The sequence below is a fragment of the Colletotrichum costaricense genome (genome assembly GCF_030867565.1).
Source record: "Colletotrichum costaricense strain IMI 309622 chromosome Unknown Scaffold_9.1, whole genome shotgun sequence".
NCBI classification, from domain to species: Eukaryota; Fungi; Ascomycota; class Sordariomycetes; order Glomerellales; family Glomerellaceae; genus Colletotrichum; species Colletotrichum costaricense.
This window is the reverse complement of record NW_026848238.1, coordinates 272,657-300,260: the sequence shown is the minus strand read 5'-3', so window position 1 is coordinate 300,260 and position 27,604 is coordinate 272,657. Positions and strand designations below refer to the sequence as shown.

At 52.3% G+C, this 27,604-nt stretch overlaps 12 protein-coding genes across 12 annotated transcripts; 6 read left to right on the top strand and 6 right to left on the bottom strand.

Moving 5' to 3' along the window:
* Positions 1 to 1,279: 1,279 nt before the first annotated feature.
* On the bottom strand, positions 1,280 to 2,254 carry CCOS01_08917 (uncharacterized protein; the record flags this gene model as incomplete). Its single annotated transcript, XM_060457077.1, has 1 exon — positions 1,280 to 2,254. The coding sequence occupies one exon, from the start codon at positions 2,252 to 2,254 to the stop codon at positions 1,280 to 1,282; it is 975 nt and encodes a 324-aa protein (XP_060311777.1).
* Positions 2,255 to 2,869: 615 nt separating this feature from the next.
* Positions 2,870 to 4,300, top strand: CCOS01_08916 (TAM domain methyltransferase; the record flags this gene model as incomplete). The annotated part of the gene is made up of 3 exons (XM_060457076.1): positions 2,870 to 3,440; positions 3,530 to 3,734; positions 3,844 to 4,300. The coding sequence occupies 3 exons, from the start codon at positions 2,870 to 2,872 to the stop codon at positions 4,298 to 4,300; spliced, it is 1,233 nt and encodes a 410-aa protein (XP_060311776.1).
* A 1,178-nt stretch (positions 4,301 to 5,478) lies between these two features.
* Positions 5,479 to 6,933, top strand: CCOS01_08915 (SET domain-containing protein; the record flags this gene model as incomplete). Its single annotated transcript, XM_060457075.1, has 1 exon — positions 5,479 to 6,933. The coding sequence occupies one exon, from the start codon at positions 5,479 to 5,481 to the stop codon at positions 6,931 to 6,933; it is 1,455 nt and encodes a 484-aa protein (XP_060311775.1).
* Positions 6,934 to 6,983: 50 nt separating this feature from the next.
* Positions 6,984 to 8,299, bottom strand: CCOS01_08914 (beta-lactamase; the record flags this gene model as incomplete). Its single annotated transcript, XM_060457074.1, has 2 exons — positions 6,984 to 7,806; positions 7,872 to 8,299. The coding sequence occupies 2 exons, from the start codon at positions 8,297 to 8,299 to the stop codon at positions 6,984 to 6,986; spliced, it is 1,251 nt and encodes a 416-aa protein (XP_060311774.1).
* Positions 8,300 to 9,298: 999 nt separating this feature from the next.
* On the bottom strand, positions 9,299 to 11,444 carry CCOS01_08913 (major facilitator superfamily transporter; the record flags this gene model as incomplete). The annotated part of the gene is made up of 8 exons (XM_060457073.1): positions 9,299 to 9,362; positions 9,523 to 9,746; positions 9,812 to 9,983; positions 10,043 to 10,254; positions 10,311 to 10,724; positions 10,809 to 11,095; positions 11,146 to 11,207; positions 11,263 to 11,444. The coding sequence occupies 8 exons, from the start codon at positions 11,442 to 11,444 to the stop codon at positions 9,299 to 9,301; spliced, it is 1,617 nt and encodes a 538-aa protein (XP_060311773.1).
* Positions 11,445 to 12,389: 945 nt separating this feature from the next.
* Positions 12,390 to 14,604, bottom strand: CCOS01_08912 (uncharacterized protein; the record flags this gene model as incomplete). The annotated part of the gene is made up of 4 exons (XM_060457072.1): positions 12,390 to 13,250; positions 13,313 to 14,211; positions 14,295 to 14,482; positions 14,561 to 14,604. The coding sequence occupies 4 exons, from the start codon at positions 14,602 to 14,604 to the stop codon at positions 12,390 to 12,392; spliced, it is 1,992 nt and encodes a 663-aa protein (XP_060311772.1).
* Positions 14,605 to 15,210: 606 nt separating this feature from the next.
* Positions 15,211 to 16,377, bottom strand: CCOS01_08911 (taurine catabolism dioxygenase TauD; the record flags this gene model as incomplete). Its single annotated transcript, XM_060457071.1, has 1 exon — positions 15,211 to 16,377. The coding sequence occupies one exon, from the start codon at positions 16,375 to 16,377 to the stop codon at positions 15,211 to 15,213; it is 1,167 nt and encodes a 388-aa protein (XP_060311771.1).
* An 830-nt stretch (positions 16,378 to 17,207) lies between these two features.
* On the top strand, positions 17,208 to 18,271 carry CCOS01_08910 (L-fuculose-phosphate aldolase; the record flags this gene model as incomplete). Its single annotated transcript, XM_060457070.1, has 3 exons — positions 17,208 to 17,539; positions 17,603 to 17,684; positions 17,759 to 18,271. The coding sequence occupies 3 exons, from the start codon at positions 17,208 to 17,210 to the stop codon at positions 18,269 to 18,271; spliced, it is 927 nt and encodes a 308-aa protein (XP_060311770.1).
* Positions 18,272 to 19,500: 1,229 nt separating this feature from the next.
* On the top strand, positions 19,501 to 19,935 carry CCOS01_08909 (uncharacterized protein; the record flags this gene model as incomplete). The annotated part of the gene is made up of 1 exon (XM_060457069.1): positions 19,501 to 19,935. The coding sequence occupies one exon, from the start codon at positions 19,501 to 19,503 to the stop codon at positions 19,933 to 19,935; it is 435 nt and encodes a 144-aa protein (XP_060311769.1).
* Positions 19,936 to 21,568: 1,633 nt separating this feature from the next.
* Positions 21,569 to 21,993, top strand: CCOS01_08908 (uncharacterized protein; the record flags this gene model as incomplete). Its single annotated transcript, XM_060457068.1, has 2 exons — positions 21,569 to 21,907; positions 21,964 to 21,993. 2 exons carry the CDS (start codon positions 21,569 to 21,571, stop codon positions 21,991 to 21,993), a joined length of 369 nt encoding a protein of 122 aa, XP_060311768.1.
* A 1,722-nt stretch (positions 21,994 to 23,715) lies between these two features.
* On the top strand, positions 23,716 to 24,448 carry CCOS01_08907 (uncharacterized protein; the record flags this gene model as incomplete). The annotated part of the gene is made up of 3 exons (XM_060457067.1): positions 23,716 to 23,914; positions 23,987 to 24,051; positions 24,173 to 24,448. 3 exons carry the CDS (start codon positions 23,716 to 23,718, stop codon positions 24,446 to 24,448), a joined length of 540 nt encoding a protein of 179 aa, XP_060311767.1.
* Positions 24,449 to 24,555: 107 nt separating this feature from the next.
* On the bottom strand, positions 24,556 to 27,474 carry CCOS01_08906 (amino acid permease; the record flags this gene model as incomplete). Its single annotated transcript, XM_060457066.1, has 3 exons — positions 24,556 to 25,334; positions 25,395 to 25,515; positions 25,843 to 27,474. 3 exons carry the CDS (start codon positions 27,472 to 27,474, stop codon positions 24,556 to 24,558), a joined length of 2,532 nt encoding a protein of 843 aa, XP_060311766.1.
* Positions 27,475 to 27,604: the final 130 nt, after the last annotated feature.

Here is a 27,604-nt window from a genome sequence, read left to right as displayed (position 1 = left end):
TGCCCTTGCGTGACGTTTTTTCTGCTCAAAATCACGGCGAGAGATATCTTCAGACAGGTCTTATGCTGCTAGATCCATAGCAGCGTCATCACCGCGATGTACTGGACCAAGTCTCGCATGGTTCAAGGTGCAGACTGCAGAGCTCACTGTTGTCAGGATCATACGATTGATGCGCACCTAGGTGACGAATCATATCAGCTAAAGGAACCCGAGGCTCCAATTTTGCTCAGATCATGTCGTCCATCACTTTTGCTCCGTGTCCTGCTCTTTTTGCCGTTGTTCTAGAACATCCATGCCAGGGCACTCAGGTGGCGCTGGATTGATAGCGCGACGGCTCGGCCCCCATTCTATGCATCACAAGCCAAGATTCGGGCGTCATTGTCACGAGCTTGAGTTGGGCCTTTGCGATGGGGTACGTCAGCGCCAGCTCCAAATGGCCTGCCACCCTCTCCAAGTCATGATATCGATCTTTGATTATTCTTACTATATTTGCGCCTTTCAACTTCAATTCAATTTCGCCAGAAAAGCTGGTAGGTATAGAGGAGATGGTTTGCAGGCGTTTCCATGCTGCAACATTAGCAAGAAAGGCCTACTACCGATCAGTGATGAAAATACCGGTATGCCTCTATTTTGGCTTCATTGGCCGAATCATCTGGGATCAAGCAATATTTCTTGATAGCGCCAATCATACAATGAGATCTTTTCGATCGACCGGGTTTTCGATGCTTCAAATGGAAGACCATCAACGCACTCTCTGGACCAAACCCGATAGACTTGAGAGAGTGTAGATTCCCAACAGCCTTGTCGACTGTCTATGAAAGCATCCGGTTATGTGTACATCGGGAACTTTGGGTATCCGAGTTAGCCATGACCAGTTGCAATTCGATATCTGAAATGTAAGTGAGTGAAAACATAGATAAGCGTCTTATCTTCAAGACGGCTTATAGGTTCTACGAGAATAGTGAAGAGATCATCTTAAGCTTCGGCACGACCAAAGGGTCATCAGTTGTACCATCGGGATGCGCGCATCATTGTCTTCGCACATCGAAACGGCCAAGCCGACACTTGAATTCGAGGATACCGTATCAACAAGGCATGTGTGATATCCTTTTCGTACCGTGTATATTGTGAATTTCTCAAAATTACCTTGAATATTGTTCATCCCATTCGTCTCATTCATGCCACACCAAATAGAGTGAACCACAATACCTAGCAGTCTACAAAACACCAGAGCTCCATGCCATCCTCTTTTGAGGCACTCTCTCCTAGCATACAGACTTCAATGCTTCCCAAAGTCATCACCCTCTCCACCACCATCACCAATCGCCAAAGACGCCGCCCCCTCCATCGCAAACCCAAACACTCGCGCATACCACCCTTGAGACCAATAACTCATCTCGATATTATGCGGCGCCCCAGGAATCACACTCCCTTCCACCCTCCGACTCTTCCTAAACGCCGCAACATACTCTCTCACATCCTCCTCCCTCGACAACCACAGTCCGTCCCGTCCCGCAAGCCCGATCAACACCGGCACCGTGATCCGCCCCGCAAACTTGTCCTCCCAGTTCGCCAGCCACTTCCCGCGCAAATCCGCCATCTCGCGGTACGGCATCGGGCGGTCCAGGCGCGCCGTGTGCGTCAGCATCGCCGGGTCCGCCGTACCCGGCGGGAACATGAGCGCGTCCTTTGCTGCGTGCGGGAAGTGCACGTGTGACGGAGGGGGATCATCTGCCGGCGTGAAGTCCCCTGTGCGGCAGTTTTTGACTGCGTTGCCGAAGCCTGAGATGGTGAGGGCGGCGAGTGGGTAGGCGGGGGATGTCTCTTCGGACCAGAGCGCCGCTGCGACGCACGCGCCTGGCGCACCGAGGGAGTGGCAGTGCAGCGCGATGGAGGTGCATCCGTTCGGCACGGCGAATTTATCCCAGAGGACCGGGAGGATGTCGCGGTGGAGCATGGTGCCCCATTCCTCGTAGAAAGAGGATGACACGGGAATGTCGTCGCCGACGGGGGTGGTGTCGTTGTATCCCTGGCGGTCGAGGGCGATGAAGGGCACGCCGGTAGCAGCGCTGGTGTGGCGGGCGGTGTAGGTGTCGTCGACGTCGAAGTAGGCACCCGAGTAGGTGCCGCCGTGGAGGCCGACGATGAGGGGAGGGTGAGCCGGGCGGAGCGGGTTGGAGGCCGTGGGGGACGGGATGCTGTGGAGCCCGGAGACGGTCTTGCCGTCCGAGAGGGTGAGTTTGAAGGCTTCCATTGTGCTGCTGTGCGGCTCCGTACAGGTACGGATACGAGAAGGAGACAACTCATGCAGGGAAACTTGAATGGACTGATGCAGGGAGCATTTAGATTTATGTTCTACCTTACTCTACACTCAACGACCTTACGTCGCATCGCCTCTGGGCTAGCTTCATCATTCACGGTGAAAACTGGTGGGGGTTAGTGCCCCTGGGCTTTCCTCGGCTGTTAATGGCGGCGACATGGTTGTCTGGTTTCGGCATTTATGATTCGATTGTAAAGAAAAAGTAGTGGGCGATGGCGCCAGTAGTCTGCCCCCTCGAGACCTCAAAGACCCCGTCCATGGTCTCCAAGGGCGTCCAAATTTGCAACCGCAGTCTCCCGTCTATTCCGGATCGAGGCCCATTAACAAGACCATATGCTTACTTATAAGCTATCCATACCGTAGTAAAGGTATCCGCGGTTCTCCTCGGTCTAGTTCCCCCCGCCTCGGGGATTACCCATGCGTCCATTCCACAGTTTCTCAAAAGCTCCTCCCGAGCTCCCTTCCATCGACGCATCTCACGCCATCTCAACTCACCGTCTTCCTTTCGCGCTTTGTGGTTGAAGAACTCCAAAGTTCTACCGCAAGACAATGGCAGACAGCCCAGCCGCATCAGCGGCACCCAAAGACGCCTCTGATCCCTCCCCTGCGATATCAACACCAGCGCAACCGCCAGCAACATCCTCAACAACAGGTACTGCACCCGCCGCACCCGCCGCACCCACCGCGCCCCCCACTGCATCGCAACCTCACGATGCTCACAGCTCCACCACAACATCAGCACCAGCACCAGCACCAGCAGCCCCTGGTACCCCAATCCCAGCCGACGATCACCTCACCCCAGCCCCAGAACTAACCCCCGACCCGACCTCGCCAGGCCCAGACGACGGCTACGCAAGCGGAACCGAGTCCGGCTCCTCGCGGGCGTCGACGTCGCTGGCCTCCCACGTGCGCGACTACAGCTTCGAGAACCGGCGGCGGTACCACCGCTACAAGGAGGGCCAGTACCACTTCCCCAATGACGATGACGAGCAGGAGCGCGAGGACATGAAGCATACCATGGTCGTCCACCTCTGCGGCGGGCAGCTGCACAGCGCGCCGCTGAAAAATCCGCAGCGGATTATCGATGTTGGGACGGGGACGGGGATATGGGCTATTGATAGTACGTACCGCTCACTCTCGTCACATCTATTCCGTGGGTGGAGGTGATCTCGTGTAGCAGAATGATGACGGACTAATGCATATGAATAGTGGGCGATGAGTACCCCGAGGCCGAAATCATCGGCGTGGACCTGAGCCCGATCCAGCCCGAGTTCGTGCCGCCCAACGTCCGGTTCATGGTCGACGACGCCGAGGTGGAATGGGTCTACCCGGACAACCACTTTGACTTTGTCCACCTCCGCAACATGGCCCCCTCCATCAAAAAGTGGCCGGAGCTGTTCGCCGAAGCATACCGGTAAGCCCTAGCCGTCTCCAACGGATGGCCCGTGACGATGCCCCGGTCTGCCGGACATACCAAACACGGAATAAGCACACACTCTCTCACATGGACTAACACCCACCAGCGTCACAAAACCAGGCGGATGGATCGAACTCCAAGAAATGCGCTGGGTCTACGGCTGCGACGACAACACCATGCCCCCGACCTTTGCCCCCGTAAAAATGGTCGCCAACATCAAAGAAGCACTCGCCAAGCTCGATGTCAAGATGAACGCGGCCGAACTATACCCCGCGCACGTCGCGGCCGCGGGCTTCGTCAACCTGGCGCACGAGGTGAAGAAGGTGCCCGTGGGGCCCTGGGCGAAGGACGACGACCTGAAGAAGATTGGGGAGTACTGCCGCGCGGCGATCTATGATGGGTTGCATGCTATCACGATTGGGCCGTTTACGAGGGGTCTGGGGTGGACGCCTGAGGAGGTGGAGGTTTTTCTGATTGAGGTGAGGAGGGATTTGTTGGATCGGAGTGTGCATTCGTATGTGCATTTTCATACTCTTGCTGCGCAGAAGCCGCTTGATGGGTGATGATAGTGTGGCTATGGGTCGTGGGATGAGTGAGAGACTCCCATAGCTTCTGGAAGGGGTATTGAGGCTGTGTATGATATCCCGAGTTATGACGGGCATGGTTCTGGAACGATGAAGGGAAGACATCAGAGAGATTGGGGATAGCATAAGCCTTGTTTTGAATCTTAGTTACCTTTTGTGGGATTGTCATTAAGTACTAAGGAACGATGACGGGCGTAACACTAGGCACGGAGTTCTCAACCGGAAGCCTCTACAATTTGCGTATGAAAGCTGCGAGGCTGGGGTTCTCTTAGACCTCAGCTATACTACTTGGCGAGCAATTTTGTCGCCTGTTCTACCAGTACGACATCAGCCTTGCTTGCTCCGATGATCGGCAAGCTCATGGGGTATGAATCTAGATGAGTCTCTGGAGTGGAAATGTAATACCTAAGGCTGACCACACTACCGGACTACGTATAGTCATCAATGACATGACCCATCTCACCAACACCAGTGTGTGCCGTTGATGAAGATTTGTCCAGCGCAGCCATCAGACGAACGATACGCAGGGATGGCCGTACGGACCTGCGTCTCTTCATCGCTGGTCCCATGTCAGAGAAAGCCACATCATTCGATGGAAAACGGCTGATCATCGATCCCCCCCGATTTTCCCACTCTATTGACGCCACTATGACTAGTTTCCAAGTTCTCGGTGAGGAACACTTTACCTGACCTCACACACCCCCACCTTCACCGAGCTTTTCATTTTTGAACCCCGCACACACCGGGGACCCTTACGCCGAAGCTGAAGAAAACGCCCAAAAAAAAGTCTGAACGTCAACCACACACACCAGCACACCATTTGCCTGCCCGATGATTGAGAACCAGTCAATCTAATCTGCTGAAGAACGAGCTAACTCAAGAAGGGTCCAGAGTTCCAAGATCTGTGCCTTGAGCTTAGGCCCGGACATCGAATTACTCGCATTGCCGGCGCCAAAAACGTGAAGAGGCTATTTTAGCTCACACCCTGTCACTATCACGTTCACTCTCACAAACTCATTCGTTCACATCTTCACTCTCATCCACACAATCACACTCACACTCACTCACACGCTCATCCTCATACAAGAACTTGTTCACTCACTCACACCTCCACTCACCCCCTCCACGTGCACACCAAGCCAGCCCAGCCAGCCACGATGGATGAGCTAGTCGGCTGGGCAAAGTCCCACGGAGCCGCCCTCCACCCGTCAGTCGAGGTCTACAACGACTCCAACACCGGAAACTCCTTCCGCGTCTCCCCCGACGGCGCCGGCGTCAACCCGGGCGACACCGTCGTCACCTGTCCCCTGGTCCTGACCCTCTCCTACCTCAACGCCACCACCACACCCAACCCAGGCTTCCATCACGACTCTTCCTCCCAAGCATTCCCTTCCTCGTTCCTCGAATCCGTCCCACCGCACGTCATCAGCCGCTTCTTCCTCATCAAGGAATACCTTCAAGGCCCATCCTCCTTCTGGCACCCCTACATCAAGACCCTCCCCCAGCCAACGAACCTCGCCGCCTGGGCCCTACCGCCCCTCTGGCCCACAGACGACATCGAGCTCCTCGAAGACACAAACGCCCACGTCGCCATCGCCGAGATCAAATCCCGCCTCAAGGCCGAACACAAACACGCCCTCGCCGCCTTCGGCGACGACCCGGCCAGGCACGACTACACCCGCCTCCTCTACAACTGGGCCTACTGCATCTTCACCAGTCGGAGCTTCCGCCCGTCCCTCGTCATCCCCGCCCACAGGCAGCACACCCTCACGCTGCCGGAGGGCTGCGCCATCGATGACTTTTCTCTGCTGATGCCCCTGTTTGACGTGGGGAACCATAGCCCGACTGCCAGGATCGCGTGGGAGACGTCCGATGATGCTGTGATGGATGAGGAGGCTACGGTCGGCCTGCGCACGCTGGATACGTACGCCCCCGGCGCACAAGTTTTCAATAACTACGGCACCACCAAGACCAACGCCGAACTCATGCTGGCGTACGGCTTCACCATCCCCGAATCGGAGGTCTTGCACAACGACTACGTCCACGTCCAGAAGCGCGGTGGTGGCGCCGAGGCTGCGGCGGAGAAAGGCGGTGATGGCGCCGGGGCAGCAGCATCCGGGATCAACAAGCCCAAGGATTATTTGATTTCTCTGAGGCCCGTGTCTGATTCGAGCTCTGTGGCCGCGCGATCTGGACAATTCCTTAGCGATGTCGATGGGGACGCGATTTTGCCTCCGTTTCGGCATGTGCAGGATGTCATGGTGTGGGAGCTCGTTCTCGCGCAAACGACGGCTGAGCAGCGGAGCGAGATAATTCCGGTGCCAGAGGGCAGTAATGACGACGATGGGAGCAAGGCAGATCTGGAGAGGCTGAGGATGATCTTGACTGGACGGGTCCCCGCGGCCTCGCAGCCCTTGCTGTTCCAGACGATCGGCATCATACAGCACAAAGTGCTGCAGGAGCTCGAACGGCTGGACCAGTCCGAGTTCGAGATGGAGGAGGCCGAGGCGACGAGGAATCAGACCATGGCGTATCGCTATAGGAGGCAGTGCAGGAAAGTCTTGGAGAGTGTACTCGAGTCTATGGAGATGCCCGACGAGGCTGCCTCATAATATGGATCGCAGGTACTTCTGGCATAGTGCATAGACCTGGCATCACAAGCCTACGATCTCTTGAGAAGCTCGCCGTAGACAGCCCGCTCCAAATCATCATACAGCCTCGTCACAACCGGATCAGCATGAGGCTGCGACTGAACAAGAAGCACCCCAGTAACGCCCGTCTCCGGATCCAACCACCAGTGACTGTTACACATGCCGCTCCACTGCAGACTCCCCTTCTTGCGCTTCCCGGGCACGTCACGCATGTTGATACACCCAACCAGCCCGTGATTCAACTCCATGTCCAGCTCAAACTCCACCGCCAGCGAACCACCCCACTCAGCCGTGAGCTTCTCGAATTGTCTCGCCTGTCGCTCGTCAAGCTGCGGCCGGAACATCTCGTCTGCCGTTTCCTTCTTCACAAGCGTGTTATTTAGCAAAGCAGAGAGGAAGATGCTGTAGTCTTGCGCTGTAGTCCATAGACCTGCGCCGCCGCTGTCAATTGCGTTGGGACTGACGTTGCGCGGACTAGACCCCGGACTAAGAGACGATCCGTCGCTGCCGCGGATCTGGAATGCGGCGGTCCGTTCGGCGACGTGGAGCATCTTTTCCGGCCAGAAGCCCGTGTCTTTCATTCCGAGCGGGCCAAAGATGTTCTGGGCGAGGTAGGCGCTCAGGGTTGTGCCTGTGACGCGCTCCAGGGCCTGGCCTGCCCAGTCGGTAGCCGTGCCGTAGTACCACCCTTCTCCTGGGACGAAGAAGAGGGGTGTTTTGAAGCCTTCGAGCGTACCTGAGAGATTTGTCACGGTGCGGCCGATGGATTCGGACCATTTTTGGAGGTCGGGCATCAAGTCGTAGCCCAGGCCCACGGTGTGGGTTAGGAGCATTCTGGGTGGTTTACGTCAGTATGTCACCCAAAGCAGTCATGTGGCATTTTCCAATGATCCTGGTACCTGAGTGTGATAGGCGTGGTGTTGTCCTCTAGGATAGGCTTCTCGTCTTCGTCGAAGCCGCGGAGGATCTGCATGTCTCCTAGCTCAGGTACAATCTTGCGCATGTCGTCGTCGAGCCGGAGCTTGCCCTGCTCGACTAGCTGCATGACGGCGGTGGAAGTGATGGCCTTGGTGAGTGATGCTACGTAGGTGAACGTGTTGAGTTCCCAAGGGCGCGCCTCGGTGGGAAAATCAAGGCGACCTGCTGCGTTGCTATATAGGGTTTCTGTGGCTGTCATCAGATGGGGAGGTCTGAGGAACACAACCGGAAGAAGTCTGACCATACCATCTTTGTTAATGACGATGAATGAGGCGCCCAGCAGCTTGTCATTCGTGTCTTGGCCAGAGGCGGTGTACTTGGCGAGGACGGCGTCTAGAGCAGCGGCCATGATGTCTGTAGTGTTGGGTTGAGAAGGAAGCAGTTGATATTCCGCTGAGCGATCCGAGCCAGGCACCTACAGTGATGGGCCAGCTGGTATTTATCGTAGTGCTCGAGATAGAAAGAAGACAAAAGCACAGAATGTGAGGGTCAACAAGAGAGGTCGCAAATGACACCCGAAGGACACGGTAGCAGGCCACGTTGTTGGGAAAGAAGACAGTTGACCGGGGGAAGTTGCGCTGGGCTCGGGCTGCCGTGTCCGGGGGCAAGTGAGACGGGCGGATTCGGTTGCCCCGCACCTGTGAACCCCGGCGTTCCGCCCGCCACACCTTAGTGCGTCTGGAAGGACAGTTTGCGTGAGCTGGCATTGAATAGTAAGCAGTAACATCAACGTTCCACTAGGCCTGCAGACTACTCATAATGACAAGGGCAGTATCGTTCTGCATGTGCATCATTAACCTATTCGGGTCGTTCACGTCGAGTCAACTACTTCGGTCACACATCTCGAGGTGTTCTGCTTTGTACATGACTGAATACAACATCTGAATACTTCCACGTCCAGTGCTTAGCGTGCCAGGATATCTTAACCTATTCACAATTACAGTGTTCGAAAGGCAATTACAATACGTTTCCATTGAAATGGAAAAAAAAAGAAATGAGTTGAATGAGACGTCGATGAGATGAGCAAACACGCGATGAGAGCCCTGTCGCAGGCTCAGAGTGAAAGATGCGAGGGTAGTTGAAAGTAAGCATAACTTGCTAAGTTCAGATGAACAAAGCCTGGGATAATGTGCCGTTCTCAAAATTCTCCGCCACAGACAGCCGCTGCCTCAAGACTGGGACTGCTACAATACATACAGTGTTCATTTCTTGAACCCTTGCCGTATTGCCCGCCGGGGCTAGGCGCGGTGTTCCCGAGCCCCGGCCCTCACTACGGCCCCACTCGGACCCTGCCCTCTCCGGAATCAGTCATATCGCGCACGAGTCAAACTTGCAATGAGAGCGGTTTCTAATCGTATGGGCTCCCAGTAACGACACCCTGTCGGTAGGACATACGAGCTGCCTCCCAGAGCCTGAGAGGTGCGGTCGTCTATTGCTATGAGACCATCCAGCATTTCTGAGGCTTTTATGTCATCATTCACCACGTATAAGTAGTTTCTCATATCTCGTTTCATTGAGTACTTTGGCGTAGATTACGACATCTCCATCAACATCTGCCGCTACCACATGTACCGGAAAGTTACGGCTCGATCACCCTGTCCAGACAGCTCCTCTGCAGTAAACTTGCTGTCCTCCCCAGCCGCCATCTTCCGGTCGCGCTTCTTGTTAATGCCAATGTAGCTGAAGATGAGAATCAGTGCTGCGATGATACCGACCGATATGAACCCGAGCTCGAGGGCGTGGCCTAGGATATATCGCGGGCCATCCTTCTGGCGGTAAAAGTTGGATGCCATGGCCTTCTCAAAGTCAGTACTTTTGCTCTCATCAATCCATACATCATATTGAGACGGGGGTGTCTTACGCCACCGAGGTTTCCCACGCCGATCTGGAGCGCCATTCCTGCGCTTCGTTTGTAACTACCGGCGAGGTTGTTCGAGAGCCAGCTGATGACTCCTGGGAAGGCGGGGTAGATGGAACAAGCAGCTATGAAGACGCCTCCGTAGACCACTTTGGGGTTCGAGCTTGATATGCACCTGCGTAGTGGGTCGGTCAGTCATGGAGCTCTCTGAGAAGAACACGATAGGCTACTAACATTGAGAATCCAACAATCATCATGCACAAGAACCCGACGATGAAGGGGCTTCTCTTGCCAACCCTGTCTGATATATACGCCACAATAACGGCGAGAATTGCAGCCGTGATATAAATCGGCACAGTCATCAGCTGCGCCGTGCTGGACGTGTAGTTTAGGTTTCGGATGATGGTCGGGAGGAACAGGCTGATTCCGTAGAGCGGGCATACAATCTAGTACCCAATGTCAGCATCCATACATCGGTGATAGTGGTCAAAGGAAGCCTTACACCCCAGTACACAAAGATGTTGATCCAAATCTGCCAGTCGGTAAACGCGTCCACGACGTATTTCCACTTAAACTCCTCCGCTTCGGCAACTTGCACGCGGTTTTCTTGCTTGCCCTGCACCTGGCCCTGGTATTTCAGTCGGAAGACAATAAACGCTCGCTCCTCCTCAGTCAAGAACTTGGCCGTCTCAGGGAAGTCGTGGAGTGCAAAGAACGCCATGACGGCAACGAGGACGGTCACGATACCCTCAAGGATGAAGATCCAGCGCCATCCCTCCAGCCCACCGATGCCGTCCATCTTGGAAATCGCGAACGCGAGGAGACCGCTAAAGGCACCAGCGATGGAAGCCGCCGAGAAGAACATGGCTTGGCGAAGCTGGATTTCGTGGCGGCAGTACCACATCGTCAAGTAGTACTAATCATCTATCAGCTAACACTGTCACTCGCGCGCCGACCGAAATGATAATTGATAGTAACATGTAGCATAGAGAATACTTACTGCGACACCGGGAAACAGTCCGGCCTCCGTCACTCCGAGAAAGATGCGAGCTATCAATAGGCCGTGGTAGTTCTTCACGATGCCCATCAAGGTCATGACGAGGCCCCACGCGACCATGATGGTCGGCAGCCACACGCTCGGGCGGAGCTTCTTCAGCAACAGGTTGCTCGGGACCTCGAACGCGGCGTAGGTGAAGAAGAAGACGGTGAGGCACCAGTTGTATTGATCGGCCGTCATTCCCAAGTCTTCTTGGAGTCCTTCGATCTTGGCGTTTCCGATGTTTCCACCTGGCCGGGCTGTCAGTCATAAGTCTCAAAAGGAAAGGAATGATGGAAACTTGCGATCCAGGAATGAGAGTAGGTAGAGTAAAGCCAGCATCGGGATGAGTCGAATGTCCATCTGGAAGTTCAACAGTCAGTCTCCATGCATTGACGATGGTAATGGGCATGAAAACCTCACCTTTCGCAGGATCTTCTTTTCATCCAGATGCGCAAAGGAAGCTAGCGTTGTGCCTTGCGCCGTAGCTATTGCATCGATCCGCTCAATCTCCCCCTTCTTCGTGACAGGCTCATGCTCTCCATTTTCGAGCTCTGAGATTTCAAGTTTCTCGTGGCGCGAAGCGTACGAGGAGTCCATCGTGGCAATGCTGGATCGCCTTCTGTGTTGGCCTTGAGCTAGGTGTCGGAGGGTGCCAACATTCACTAGAGTTTCAGGCTCCGCAAGTCGATGAAGGTTGAAAGTTGGTCGAGTGCAATCACGATCACAATCACATGGAACGAGTGCGATCAACCTCCATTTTTGCGCCCTATGGCCTGAATATAAACCTTCGGGTATCTCTCCGTGGTTCGGACGCAGCCCACACAACCCAAACAGGTTGCCAAAGGTTCCCGTCGTCAGCGGCTGGGGTACGTGTGAGTGTAAGCCCCATCGGCGAAGAAGCTCGGCAGATTGAAACATCCAATGGAGAGGAGGGGGTGCGGCTACTCTCCGTTCCGGAAAACGTCCGCAAGGTCAAATATCCATGCCCGAGGGCGGGAGTCTACCTACCCCGCGTTGCTTATTTCGACCAAGGTGAGCGGAACGTTGGCCGCACTGACAACGGACCCACGTGGTGATGTGAGGGAAGTTCTGGGATTGGGTAGCATTTGCCTTGATTGCAGTAGATCAATGTGTTGAGGGATCGGCGGAGCGGAGAAAAGACGGATTGTTTGCTTGGTTCGTCTTGGTTTGTCTTGGTTGGGATCGTGATGTTACTTGGAGAATGCGGGGGAGGAGGACGATGCTCGGCCCGCGGCCTGAAGCTCACCTCACTTAGCTGCGTGCGGCGACGGCACTGCATTCCGTCGACTTGCATTGGGGTAGCTCAACGGGCTCAAGATCTGGGCTCCGAGAGAGGATGGGAGAAGAGCTGGTGAGACTAAGGTAGGTAGGTCGAAGTCGGGCTATCAAGCTAGCGAGTTGCAACTAGTAGCCGAGGTGAACAAATTCTCAACTTGATGTACAGAGTTCAGAAGTCTAAAGGAGTATCATCAAAGCGCCAATAATCCCTATCCCATGCCTTGCGCCAGCATAATCTCACAATCAGATTGGGAACAAAGCAATCCCAAAGTCTTTAAACGCCTGTATCCAATCAAACGTATCAACGCCCGCTTGCTCTAGTTCATCCCGTCTTTCCCATAAACGCTGAACCACCTTCCACTGCGTCCGGCTGTTGGCGACACGGTAGCACTTGATCCTCTCCCACCAGTGCTCCCACGGTCCGCGATCGCTGGCGTCGCACGAAGCTACAAAGGCAGGCCACGTTATGGGCGCCATGAAGTTGGTCTTTGTGGACTTCGACCGCGTTTTGATGTCCTCGACAGCGTGCATGTGTTCGGCGATTTCGGCGAGGAGCTGCTGGTGGTTTTCGCTGTGACATTTTTGGATGCGTCGGTGGTAGTAAATGACTGCAGCCAAATGCCACGCATTCGCGTGGTGTTGAAAGATTTCCAGGGTTTCGGCATCCTGGTTCATCGCTTGGCGGACGTCTTCGAGGCCTAGAGACCAGTTGCAGAGTCGGTCGCCAAGGCTTTCGCAGGCCTCGAGCAGTCCCTCTGGGATGGGCTCTTCGGTGTCTTCGTACCAGAGGAGATACTCCGCCAGTCGGCAGGTCTCCTCGATATCCACAGCGATGGCGGGTGTGATCCCGTACATATACCCGAAGCAGCTGTCGGGCTCTGCCTGCGAGGCGATTGGTTCGTCTATATCCTCTGTACCCTCTGATGGCCAAGGCCCTGGCGTGAAGGAGAATGAGACTGTGCGAGTGAGGAGGTAGAGAAAGTCGCTAATTTCATTCAGTTGCCGCGTGGCTCTGCTGATGACTTTCCATCGCCTTCGCGTTTTCCGCAGCTGTTTTGTGCCTTGAAGGTGGACCACAAAGTCGGCATCACTGCCTGTCGTGAACTGTGTGATAAAGCTCAGCATACTTCACACATCACATTTGGGGAATGGGATAAGGAACTCACGTTGCTAATGGTCACCATTGATAACATGGCCACCATGAGAAGCTTGTATTCCGATGTTGCCATGGCGGGGTTGATGGCGGACTGTAAGCAATGCAGCGCTACTTGGCGATGCTGCGACCCGAGGGCAAGGTATTTCGCCTGCTCGGGGCCACAATTGCCGAGATGGAAAGCAGATGATGCTATAAGGGAGTGAAAAATGACTGAAGAAACGGTAGGTGTGGCCATTTTTGCTTTCGGCAGCCATTCCGATATTGCCTGGAGAGCTGCCGGGACGTAGAGCTTTCGATAAGGATTCTGGGGATGTGGAATGGGCTGGAGTAGGCTCGCGATGTTCTCCACGTAGTGATGCATAAGTCTATCGATGACTGCGTCGCCTGATATGCTGGTAGATATTCGTCTCGGTAGTCTCATGGATGAAATGTTATTTTGCGGCTGCATCGGCAACAACTCGACTGAGTCTTCTAATAGGTCTGCAATGTCGCCCAGCGAAGAGTTGAACTCTTCCTGGAGCTGGAATTCTGGTGTGGCATGGTCATCCTCCGAGGTTCTGATGAGCTCCACATCGAGCCCAATCTGATTTGGAGATCCGTCCTCTCGTGCTGTCGAGAATGAAGGACTTGAGCTTGCGCAGTCAGTGTAGATAGGTGAGGTCGTTGCGTCCTTCTGGGACCGTGTTGATTCTGAGCTGTGATGAGCATTGGTGACCAATGAGCAGTCCGAGGCTGCAATATCGGGACTTCCTAAGTCGTGACTCTGGCCAGATTCGTGACTACCGTCATGGGCTTGAAAAAGAGAGAAAGGACCTTCTTGTATGATGCCCTTTGAGTTTGGTGCTTCTTCAAGGGATGCCAAGAAGGAGTCAATGTCTCTCATCTGATATTCTGGCCCTGTATCACGGCCTGTAAAGGGCCCCAAATGTGCATCAGCCACTAATACCAGGACATGGGGGCAGAAAGGGTAAGTAATGGGATGAGAATCCTACCAATCCGTATTCTCCCTCTGCCATTACTGCTACTGCCAGGCTTCTCCTGCTCAAGAAATGGGTTCGAAACGTTGATCCACTGAAGCTTAATGCCGTAGCCTTCGCAAGGGATCTTCATCTTCTCGCAGTTCCCACAACCAGAAGACCTCTCATCACACTTCACCTTGCGCCTCTTGCAGGTCCAGCACCTGTTGTCGCCCAATGAATCGCGCACAAGTCAGTCCACACCCCTGTCAAAGTGGTCCGAGACATTCTCCAAAACGTACCCGGTAAAGGTCATCGACCGCTGTCCCGATTTAGGCGGCGGCATCGTGGGGTCATGCTCGGGAGCGGATCGCCGGTGGCTGGCTCGGACGGGCTCCTCATCAAGGCGCCTGCGGTGGAAATTCCGGGGTAATGCCCACCCGTGAATGCAAGGTCAGCACTCGGAGACTTTGATTGAATGTGAGGAGAAGTTGGGCATGGCGCAGATGGCATACCGGGAATTTGCGGCAAGACACCACACCTTTCTCGGACCGCGTCGAGATAAGCAGGGCCTCTTGATGGATACGGTGTTATCACGGAAAGCTTACCCCGCTAAGCACTGTTTAGGTATGTGTTCAAGGTGAAGGTTTGCGCGAATTTGTGTTCCGAACACAGTGCGGTCCTTAAACCTTGTTGCAAGCTAGGTGACTAATGATCGCGATCACCTCATCCGGATTAGACTACGACGAGGCAAGGTGTCGCCTGATTCCGAGAAGAGAATAAATACCGCGCAAAGGAGCGCCGTGAAGATTAAAGAACCTATGATAATGAATCTTATTCTTATGACATATCATACACAATTTTCTCTTCCAATACCGGACTTCACAGATATTTTAATGCTGAAGAGCTTCACTCTCTAGTCCTTTTGAACTAGAATACGCGTAGCTATTGCCTACTCAGCCTCTGTTGGATACGACTCAGGAGTATCGTTAACTTGAACACCCCCTCTTTTAGCATACCGACTATCAGCAAACGGCAATGGCCATCCGCCCTCCTCTTCTGAGGTAGCAAGCCAAAGTCTCTGTAACCAGCGTTTCTTCGTGACATCGTTATCATCCTTGTACGCAGATCGCGCATGAAGGTTATGAGTGTTGGCGACAAATTGGATATCGCCCTGCTGCAGCGTCATTTCCAACGATAGTCGGCGGCACATCTCCTCCATCACCTGGATTGCCTCACGCTGGGCATCCGTGTACTGTGGAAGAAGCCCAGCATCCCAGAAGCGTTGCAGCGCTCCGACATAGTAAGAGTCCCACTTCATGCTGAGCTTCTCCTTGTAATAGTAATAGCCCGGAGTACGCATCCACCCCTTTTCTCCCTCGCTCGTCTCCCCCTTTCTATCATAGAACCAGTGTGGCAGGCATAATTGGCGTAGCACATCTGGTCTTTCTCGTCTTAGAGTGTTGTAGATGCTGTGGCTGGAGACCACCTGTGACTCTCCGCCTTCCATCGCTTGGTGAAGACAAAGCAGACCCACGATGTCGCTTTCATCCGTGTGGTACGTCTGAGCTTTCTGCGTACGGTAGATTCTGCCTTCCCCGTTGACTTCTTTGCCTTCAGCAAGGTCTTTGATATGTCCGAGCATGTGTCCCTGACGATTTTGGCTCAATCGGCGGCCGATGTAGGAACCGATGCCTAGGTACGCGATCGAGGCTTGTCGGGTTGTCCAAGATTCGACGGGAAGACCACGTAGCACGACGAAGCCGATGCCGTTGATCAGTTGGTCTCGAATTCTATATAGAAAGTCCTTAAAGGGGCCAGGGAGCTCGAAGGTTGTCTTGTCGACTTCAGAGAGTTGAAAGCCTCGGTTTTCGATATCGCGGACGGCAGCAATGACGTGTTTGACCTGATCTTCGGTAAAATGATAAAGCCAGCGCCCAGTGTTTTGACTCAGCTCCTCCTTTACCCATACGGTTGAACCAGATATCTCCTCTGGCATGGTTTCGAAGGGCTGCAAGAGATCATAGTCGGGTTCCCGTTGTCCGGAGCAGAGTCCAAGGCCACGGCCCCAAGGGCCTTGAGTTGAAGCAGCTGTAGGCGTGATGGATACTGTAGACATAATGTAGATGAACGATGGAGTATAAAGATAAAACGTTTAAATATATCCAAGTGACCGTGGTGACGATGCGATGTGCCGTGCCAGCCCCAGCAGATGGACTGGCGAGGAAAGCATTGTGTCCGAGGAAGCCGTCGCTTTGTATTCGAATGCAAAGCACAATCGCTGCGCAGATCGCCCCTCCTCTATGATGGTATTGTCTTCGTCGTTTCCTTCCCTATAGGGATGACTTCTCAACATGACTGAAGGAACAAATGATATCTTGCGATGGCGTTGTCTGACCACGACTAACTTCTCAAGGCTATTACGCTCACGTAACTGCAGCTAAGGTAAGAATCAAACATACGAGATTAACTGAGACAATTAGCAGATAAGTATTGAGTAATTCCGAAGTTGTCAATTATTGTATTGCGCTGCGATAAGACAACGCCCGCAAGAATGTCATGGGGAAAGAGACTCCGACAGGATCCACCTTAGCCAATTTGGGCTGAAGATGGCGTCAAGATAAGGCGTCGCTGTCAGCTGCCCGGGCTAGTAGTTCCACGTAGCTGGAATGAGTCGGGATCTCTTGCAGTGATACGCATGGCAAATGTCTTGCATGGTTCCATCTGGTCGGTTCGCCTCCCTGGGTTCGGATTCTGGGGTGTTGTAATGGTAGTTGGAATCCATGACATGGTGCTCTCACAAGAAGCCCAGAACGATAACAGGATCGATCTAGTCGGTGTCACAGCTGTCTCGTGATTGAAGTTTTCTCAGTCAAATTGTACAGAATTGAATCCATAACACTTTCTACATCCAGAGGAGTCAATTCTTTTGCCTCTGACATACTAAAAATGGCTACAGCTACCACCGTATTGCAATCCATCCAAACGCGAGCCTCGGTAACAGAACATCAGAGCACCAAGATGCAAGCACTCCGCCCAAGGGTCGAAGACACATTCATGGATGGCTTGTCAACTATTGATGGAACCGGTGCAACCATTGGCAGAAGTGCTCCTATCAAGGGCATTCCCAAATTCCCAGATCCGTATCAAGAACGCAAATGGATGCTGGAACGTATGGCCGGTGCCTTTCGAGTGATCGCTCGCAAGGGATATGTTGAAGGTACGGCGGGTCACATCTCGATTCGTGACCCGGTCGACCCTGAAACTTTTTGGATCAACCCGTAAGTTGCACCATCCTCAGCGACCTACAACACAGCTTTCTTACCATGTTTTGATGTTTCTAGTCTTGCTCGCCATTTTGGTCTGATGAAAGCGAGTGACATGGTCCATGTCAATATGAAGGGAGAAATTATTGGTGGAAATTATGTGAGTCCAGATTATCGTACCTTTGTCGACCCGGAATTCGCGGATCAGCCAACTAACGTCGTCGGTTCTTGTAGGCATGTATCAACAACGCAGGTTTCAACATCCACTCCGCCCTTCACGAAGCCCGACCCGACGTCAATGCAGCATGCCACTTCCACAGCATCCACGGCAAGGCATGGTCAGCCTTCGGGAGACCTCTGGAAATGCTCAACCAAGACGCGTGCACATTCTTCAAAGATCATGCCGTTCACGACATGTTTGGCGGCATTGCATTCGAAGCCTCGGAAGGAGAGAGGATAGCTACAGCTCTAGGCAACAAAAGGTGTGCCATCTTGAAGAACCATGGTCTCTTGACGACAGGGAAGACCGTCGATGAGGCGGCGTTCCTGTATACCCTGATGGAAAACTCCTGTCGCATACAGCTTCTTGCAGAGGCTGCTGTAGCATCGGGGATCGAGAAGCACCTTTGTCCTGATGCCGAAGCTGAGTATACATACCGGTTGACTACACCTGAGGCCATGTGGTTGGAGTTCCAGCCGGATTACGAATATGAACTGGCCATGTCAGGCGGAGACTTTCTCTCGTAAACTTGGCTTTGAAGAGGACTTTAGGGGAAGATCTAATTTTGTTGCATTGCATGACTTTCGGAGGCACACCAGCGACTTTCAACGTCTACTTACTGTTAGAAACACGTGCAAGCTACAGATAGTTTCTCGGTAGCCTCTCTAGCTTCGAGAATCGGAGTGAATCTATCATAAAAAAAAAGACGGGGAGTTCCTTCAACATAGTGAGCCCGAAGCTGCCATGTTTGAAAGCGCACAGTTTGACGATTTATGAATATAGGCACAATATAGCGGGGCAGGTAGGGCATCTGTGCAGTCAAATGTCACCAAGTGCTATCAGTCAACATCGATTTTCTACACAAGGCAGATCGTAAATAGACAAATTCTGGCCAGGTGAAAGGGGCCTATGAATCATCAGATAAACCCTGCCTGCCAAGCCCTGAGGTTGACTATGTTTAATTTCAACGAACTCTGGGCGTCAGCTTCAGGTTGGACTTTTGGCCCCCAAATCAGAACGATTGGTTCGGATCGATGACTTTGATGCAAGCCGTCTCACATGCTGCAAAACGGACGAATAGATGCGCGAGATGCCATGATGGTGTGTAGCACAGTCTCTGCGCCTAGTTCAGCCTGCTTGATCCTCACAGCCCAGTGAGACATGTGCGCAGCTCTGGTTGGATCCCTGGTCTCCGACTTCCACAAATGTCGAGAGAGTACCAATGACCGCAAGATCCTTCGAGATCCTGTGTCTCCTTGTAAGTGAGTGAGATACTACATAAGCCATCCCTTGCTGTTTGAGCGGCGTCAGTTTGCTTAACGTGCCCTTTTTCTGTTTCTTCTTGCTCTTCTTCTCTTCTTCCTGGATGACGTTCTCGAGAACAAAGTCCATGCCTTTCCTTCATCCTGAACACAGAAGTTCCAGTACATGATGGACTCTTCCGGCCCCGAGACGTACGTTCCTCATATTTCCCACAAACAAGTAGTTCCCGAACAACCGCGGCAACATGAATCATCGTACTATGCGCCGACCACGCCTGAAACTTATTCCTCGATTCCCGTCAAGAAAGAACGTACTATTTGCGGACTGAGGCCAGCGACATTTGTTCTTAGTGTTTTATTGGCTACAGTAATAGTGATAGCCGCTGTTGGTGGTGGCGTTGGGGGTTCACTGGCGGTCCAAAAAGCGAGAGAGTATGATCCAATGTCAATTCCCTTCCGCCACAAATTTCTGATGATTGGTTCTCAGCGATGCAATGTCGTCCGTAGCATCGCCAACTACAGTTGTCACGACCACAGTCACCGCGCTGGTCCCTGCATCGACGGACAGCGATAGCCCGATAGTAGTTCCAACACAAGGGAAAATTCAGCTCCCCTGTCCCGCCATGGAGGGCGAAACGAGAACAATTGCACTTTCTGATGTTGATGCCAAATTCGTTATGCATTGTGGCATGAGTTTTGGATCAAAAGGAGCTCTAGACATTGTTGCCGTTGTAGTCTATTCGTACTTGGACTGCCTCCGGGCTTGTGCATCATATAATCGCAACTCAGGGTCGAGAACATGCGTCGCGGCGACCTTCAATGCGAATCTGGGTAATGTTGGCCCAAACAATGGGAATTGTTGGCTCAAGAATGCGACTAGTCCCCGGTCGATATCTGATAATTCTGCTGTGGGTGGCATCCTAGATTGAGCATTTAGTCCCCTCCTCTTGTAAATATTATGATCGCTACACCTGAGTAGACCATTAGTCCTTACTCGGATAGAACCAAGGACTTCTACAGTTTATAAGCAACAGGCATCTGTTGACCTTCATACAACATAGTCGATAGCCTTTACTTACAAACAGTTCTGATCCTCCTTGTCGCTCGTAGAAATGAAGGTCTGTCCTGCTGTATAGCGCAAAAGAGAGTGCGATGGAGTCACCCAGACTTTGAGGTTTTGACGTGCCTTGCGATGGTCGCTGCCTTTAAATAAGGTATCAATCTGCTGACGCAGTTTTCTCTAACATAGCGTGCGGACCTCGGCCCCTTCCAGTCCACCTCACCAAGTCGTGCAGGCCAACCCACTTCCGACTACAAACAAAACATGGACTTACTCGGCCTCCTTCGTCTCTAGAAGCGTGACAGCAATCATGGGGACCACCAATGAAACATCCCTATAGGTATGATGTACCAGCCGCCAGCAAGCGACTCGTCTGGACACTCGCTCAGCGGCCATCTAGAGAGGTGAGCGTAACTCTCGCTCAACTACACCGGAATTCATGTGGATGATGTTTTTGCCGGACTATGGGTATGAACTGGCTTTATTACCCATCTAGGAGATTTCTATGTTGTTAACTAAGGTCTGCCCCCGAATTATCATTGACTTCCCTTGTGGGTTTAAGACACGCACATACCTTAGGTTCACATCCCTTTGCTACATGATTGATAGTTTGATGTCGACAACAGCTGACGCGAACCAACACACAAGTATCGTTTAACTTGATGTTCTAGGATTGAGTACATCTTAGAATCACTGAGGTTTGTCGCACCACATCCGACTACTGAACGTTCTTTGTCTGGCGGGTGGTGTTCACTTCTCTATATTCAACAAATGTTTGAGGTATAAAGTATCGTTGTGCATCACATCCGGAATTTCTCTTATCTCCGCTTTCACGTTGCGACCTTGACTCTGAAAGTTATGCGAGATCGTTGGTTTGCTAGAATTCGCACATTGTAATTCAAATGCTCAGTTTTGTTTGATTCGATAAACGATTTTGACGCAAAATGGCCTGACACGCTGTCCAACTGATTGACGACTAACGCGTACAAAGAACGATACACTGTGTAGTACAGCCCTAGCATTCAAGCCTAGCCGGCCTGATTCTCTTAGCACAGTCAGACATGTACAAGACTCTCTCCGAGCTTCAGGTGCTTGTACTTCCCCAAGTAAGCAATGCGCTACAGTAAGTGTGTTAGACTTCAGTCTCTTTGACGGTATGTCGTACACTTAGTTACACATAAGGGCAGTCCAGGTTGTACGAGCGATCATCAGGCCTCTCTGAAGGTCAGCAATGTTTCAAACCCCACGAATTAGTCGAGAAATTGTTAGCTCTTGATTTCCCAGGACACAAAGACTACACAGTACTGTGTGAATAACCAGCCGATATTGACACCATTGAGTTCATTATTAGCTCAATACTTGGTCGTTGATTCCCTCTATTCCATCCGTCCTATTTCTTCTATCGGTTCACTTTCCATTGACACTAATATCTGCTCCTATCTTCTTTTATGACTGAGAGTCTGAGACTTCATGCGCTGCTTCATGTGGGGGTACAAGAGCACATGATGGACTCTACCGGCCCTGAGGCTTACATTCCGGATAACCCCGAGGCCTGTTCTCCTGACAAAACCCATAAGCAAGTGGCTCTTGTATGTGATCATCCGGTTCAGCATGTTCTGGAATCGAAAATCCCAGACTCTTCGACAAAAAAGCGTGCAATCCTCGGATTGAGGCCAGCGACGTTCGTTCTTAGTGTTTTGCTGGTCGTGGTTTTGGTGACAGCAGCTATTGGCGGTGGTGTGGGTGGCACGTTGGCTGTTAAAAAAGCGAGAGAGTATGACTTCCTTTTTATAAAGTTGACAAGTGATGAGACGTCCAATAGACTAATGATCAACGACCAGGTCTGTCGTGTCCTCAACCACCGGAAACTCATCAGAGGTGCCAACACAACACATAGAGATACTCGACCCTCACTGCTCCAACATAGACGGCAGATCAGAAACAATAAAACTATGCGACGAAGAGGCAAAGTTTACGGTTCATTGCGGGACGAATTACGGACCAGGGGAAACGAACGACATAGTAGCCATTGTGGCCCACTCGTATTTAGATTGTTTGAGGGCTTGTGCGTCATACAATCGATATAGGGGGTCCAGAGTGTGCCTTGCAGCAGTTTTCAATCGAAATCTGGACACCACAGGGGGGTATAATGGGAATTGCTGGCTTAAGAAATCCTTGAAGACCCGCGAAAATGCTGTTGGGCTGTTGGGTGGCCTTCTAGAGTAGAAAAAGTTAAAATGTACCAGGGTTTTGGATTGTCACCGGTTATCTCTTAAAGTCCAGCATCAAACCACTTCTATCCAACTCTTACGTTCTTCTGGGGAAAAAATAACATAGGAAGTATACTCCGCTTGTTTTATGTACTTTTGGACTCTGTGAAGAGCTTACCTGGCCCCCATTAGGTATGCTGGGTGGTTGTCTCCGATATATTGTTCTTGGGGTTGATGAATCCAAATAATTTCTTTTCTTTCAAGGACGGTAGCAAACGATACCAGGGTAAAATTGCGGCCCCATGACTTGATTGTCATAAATCACTGTTCTCGCGACGATGTGAAGTTGAGCACTGGAAGGTTCTTGAGAGGGTTCCTCGCAGTCAGAACTGAGGGGAACAACTTGAAAAGTATCACGCTTCGGACCGTTTCAGCGGGTCCTTCCGCCCTATGCCTCTAAAAGCCAATTCCCCGCCTTGGACCTGCTTATTTCAACAAGTGCTGATACACCGCCACTGGGTCGTGCCGAGACCCATTCAACTTAATCTATGCCACCCGAGCGAGCCTATGGGAAACCTGCCGAGATCTCGGATTGCGGGTGCCTAAGTAAGATCCTCGCGTTCAATTGCGAGATGTCCAATTGGGCTCTTTCCGGCTCTGGTAACCATGGGTGTGTTCCTCGTATTGCTTATAGTCTAGCCCTAAGCTCAAGATAATGGCAAGTTGCCAAGGGTAGCCACTCTGACCCGTTGCTGCCGATGGGTTTGTTGATCTTACTGTGAGACTGGGGCTGCCAGGTCACAGATGGGAGCCGAGGCTTGGCGACCAGACACCAAGTTTTATTTTCGCAGGAAACGAAGACTTCATGTCAGGCAGAGAATGAAATGCGATAAATCAAGCTTTAGCAGATATCGGGGAACGAAAGAAATGCCACGTAATCACTTGAGTATTGGACAGAAGTAAGAGATTGCCAATATCCACGTCCAAGACTTTACCGGGTTCTGTGGTTTAGATATGAGCTCCCCAACGTGCTAACACGGACTCATTGATGGTGAGTGTGAGGTGTATTGAAGTTGTCCGGTCAAGAGACTAAGCCGTGCATGTATTAGACTGGATTCCCAGTTAACGATTTGCGGCAATGTCAGCCCCATCGTGAGGATCCAACTCCTTGCAGCTGAGCCAGCCTTCCTCGGAAACTTTAGATCCTTCCTTCGACAGCGGTGCAGGTCTAGATGTCCATAAAACTTCCAGAAGTGGCAAGCGTGACATCCTCTCGTCTAACGCCCTCCTCAGTGAGTTCTCAAGGCACCTCGAGAATTTTATCTCGGTGGGTATAAATAGCTCTATCGCGGACACCTAGCTGCGTCGTTTCTCTTCAGATCATTGCCACAACTCATCATTCTTCAAACAACCTAACATAATATCTCTTCACTGACAAAATGGTTAACTTCATCCGCGCCGCCGGCCTTCTGGCCCTTATCCCTCTCATTGCCGCCGCCCCTACTGCTGCCGAGGCCACCGAGCAGAACGTTCCCTTCTCTTTCGAGAAGTGGGCTGAGGATATCATTGCCAACCCCAACGGGCAACATCCTTCGCCCGAGGAGGCCATGGCTCTCGCATTCAACCAGACTTCAAGCGGTTCGTGATACATTGTTGTCTTAATGTTGCCTTGCAACTAGAACCACCAATGGCTGACTTGTCACTGTCTAGATGGTCTTGAGAAGCGCCAGCAGGATGTCAGCTGCACATTCAACGACAACGATAACGCTGCCTCTGTAAGTCACTCTGAGCTATTCCTCCGCCAGCCTACCACGAAAGGGTCTTGTAACCACCACACGACGATGAATCATGGTATTTTCATGAAAGGCATTCACTGACATTGATTGCCTATGATAGGTTGCTGATGCCGTCTGGTGTATCGACTTCATCGCTGCCCGCGCCAATGTGGAGTGCAAGGCCGTCGTCAGCGCCACTGTCTTCTGCCACCGTGGCCAGGCTCAGATCGCCGGTGTTGCTACCGGTGGCAACCCTCCCAGGGACACATCCAGTCCCTGCGGCAATGTTGCCCGGTCGGCAGGCCAGATCATGGACGCTTGCACCCGTGGCAGTCTCGTTTTCGGTCAGAACAACGCTTGGGGCAACGGGAACATGAGAGTGCACATCCGTCGCTAGGAGGCTTACATGTACTTCTTAACGACACAGGGAACGAAGAATGGAAAAATCATATTTTTCTTGTACATAGGTTGCGATAAGCACATAAGAAATATGGGAAACAAGATTCACTCCTCCAAATTCAAGAAACTCCACTGCTTGGTTTGCAAAAGGCTGTAGAGAAATTCCAAAGTTGGAACCAGCACGCCAAGTTTCTTCGCGGTTTTGATAGGATTTCCCAAGATCACCTCGATCTCCATTGGCTTCTGCCTCACCGCGTCAACCTGCATACTCGGCTTCAGACGGGCTTGTTTGGGCGTGAATGCAACCATGTCATCCAAGATCTCATCGGAGAAGATATGCCCCGCTGCTTGGGCAACTGCCACAACATCTCTCATGGCTGGGCGGATCAGGGTGTCCAGACCACCAGCATCCTGAATGGCGCCCGAGTCCAAATTCGTTATGGCACAGACGGTGTTAAAAGAAGCGTTCCAGATGAGCTTTCGCCATCGGAACCAAGAGATATCCGTCTGGATGTTGCATTTGGCACCACCATTGTTGTAAATCCGAGCAAAAGCGGCGCACGCGGTGCTCTGGTTCTCAGGTGTAAACTTTGGATTTGGCCAGTACGCAAGCTGAAGAATATCTGGGTCATTATGCAACATCTCGCGTCCGTGGAGTTCGCATCCTATCAGCGGGACGCCTGAGAGTAAGATGTTGTTCGGAAAGGCTTCGAGTAATGGTGGCTCAATATCAATGCCGTTCTGAACGAGCACGATTGATGTCTGGGGTGCAATCGCGGGACCAATGATATCTGGGATCGAGTACACATCAGGCAAGTTTTTCGTAGCCACCAAGACAAAGTCGAAAGGGCCATGCTGTAGTGCGTCTTCTAGATGTCTTTCCACTGTGGCGCGTCAGTATCATTACGTCTGGGACGGAATCGAACTGATATTAAGCGACTCACTGTGATGGGGTTTCCAGCCAGCAATTTCCCCGTGGTCAATGCTCTGGATGTGATAGCCTTGGGTCTGGACTAGATCATAATTGGACCGGAGAATAGCAGTGACCTCGGCGTCTCCGGACTTCTGAAGAGCAAACGCACACATGGTTCCTACAGAACCGCAGCCCACTATGAGGACTTTGGCTTGTTGCATCGTGGCAGTTCAGTTCAGTAGCGAGGCTAAGGTAGGTAAAAGGGACTGGAATGGGAAGATGGTGGCTATTCAATGTACTGAAGCCGAGAAACTTGTCTAATATTATTCATTCTCAATCTCAAATTACACAGTGTCTTATCAAGCACCTAAATCATTATGACTGTCAAGCCTCTTAGACTTAGCCGCCTATCGGAGTCGGGCAGGAGACTGCGACGCCCTATCACTCCTGCATCTGTCATCATCCTAAGATCGACCTACATGGCGCTTGAACCGCGCTCGCAACCCTTCCTTGGGCTCCTCCAATGACTCTTCTGCCTCCAACTCTGCGAGTCCAGTCTTGAGGTCCACCTCATGAGAGGAGATGGCCCAGGAATCAGCGCGATGTAGAAATCGATGGACAAAGTAGATAACGATAAACAAAGGCAGTCCGATGTACGCAGAGAGAAAGTCTGCCACGGACCAGCGAGATGGGAAGAAGACAGTGAAACCGTTGAGAAGACACAGAAGTCCGAACATAATCAGCGAGATGTATGACCCAACAGGCTGCAAAAAGGATCGTGCGACAAGAGCTGATTTCGGTAAATTCTGAACGTCGCAGGCCTTTCGGAAGCGGATGTAGATGATTCCGCAACAGACCCAGGAGATGAAACCTCCAGTGTTGACGAGATTCAGCAGCCAGTTGAAAACGTCTGCTGCGTTGGAGTTGACGTTCATGTAAGCCAGAAGCGAGAATAACGAGCTGGCTATGACGGCGTAGATGGGAACTCCTTGCTTGGTGCATCGCTTGAAGATCCGCGGGGCGCTGCCTTCACAGGCCATTGAGTACAGAGATCGGCTTGCCAGATAGAGGAACGAATTGCCGGCGGACCAGGCGGCCGTAACCACGACGGCGTTGATTACGCTATCGAGTCCCTTGATTCCCGCGTTCTTGATTCCCACAACCCAGGGAGAAGCCGCGGCTCCAGAGCTTCCGCTAGTAAGGGCCGGTGCGTTGGACGGGCAGATGACCGAGATGGCAATGGTACCGCCAATGTAAAAGACAATCAATCGCCAGAAGAAGTTGCGGGCGATTTTTGGCAGGTTTCTGCGAGGAGACTGAACTTCTCCGGCAGTGACCACAACCATTTCGGGCGAAAAAGTGAATGGAAGCACGCTGCTGAGGAGAGTTGATAATGCGGCCACGAATCTGCCGGCGTCTCCTTGAACGATCAGCTCTTTGGTAGCGCCGGGGTCCTTCCAGTACCGGAAATAAAGTCGCTCGTGGGATGGACCGCCGCCGAAGAACAGAACGATTGAGAGGATCAACAGACCAACAATGGTCAGGACTTTCAGTCCAGCGAACCAAAACTCCGTTTCGCCGTAGAACTTCACAGGTAGAAGGTTGAGGCCGACAACCATTACCAACATGATTGTGATCCAGACGGCGTTGTTGGCATTCGGATTCCAGTACTCAATGACCAAGGCTGATGCCGTGAGCTCGAAGGGGACGAAGATTGCAAAAGAGTAGAAGTAGAGCCATCCCATCATGAAACCGAGACTTCGCGAGACATATCGGCTGCCGTAGTAGTTCATGGTGCCGCCTGGCAGCGGAAGGTACGTCGAGATCTCAATGACTGCAGTCAAGACCATGTAGATCAGGGCTGACATAACGACATAACTGCCAACGAGGAAGGCCGGTCCGCCACGGGCGAGGGTACTGCCGGAACCGACAAAGAGGCCGGTGCCGATAGTTCCACCAAGAGCGATGAATTGTGCATGTCGGGCAGAGAGGCCGCGCTTGGTCGAGAGTTCCGCAGTTTCCGTAGCTTCAATGGATTCCGGATGAGATGATGCTGCAACATGGCCTCCGACCTTGTTGTCGCTGTCGCCTTCTATCTTTGTTCCCATCATATTTGCTTGCAGATGTTCGCAACAAGGAGAGTGCGACGGCTCGAGAGTTAATGATGCAGAAGTTCGGAGACAGGGATGTTGATGGGGTTCATTGAACAAGCTTTCCCGAAAAGCTTCACCTTGAGTCTCT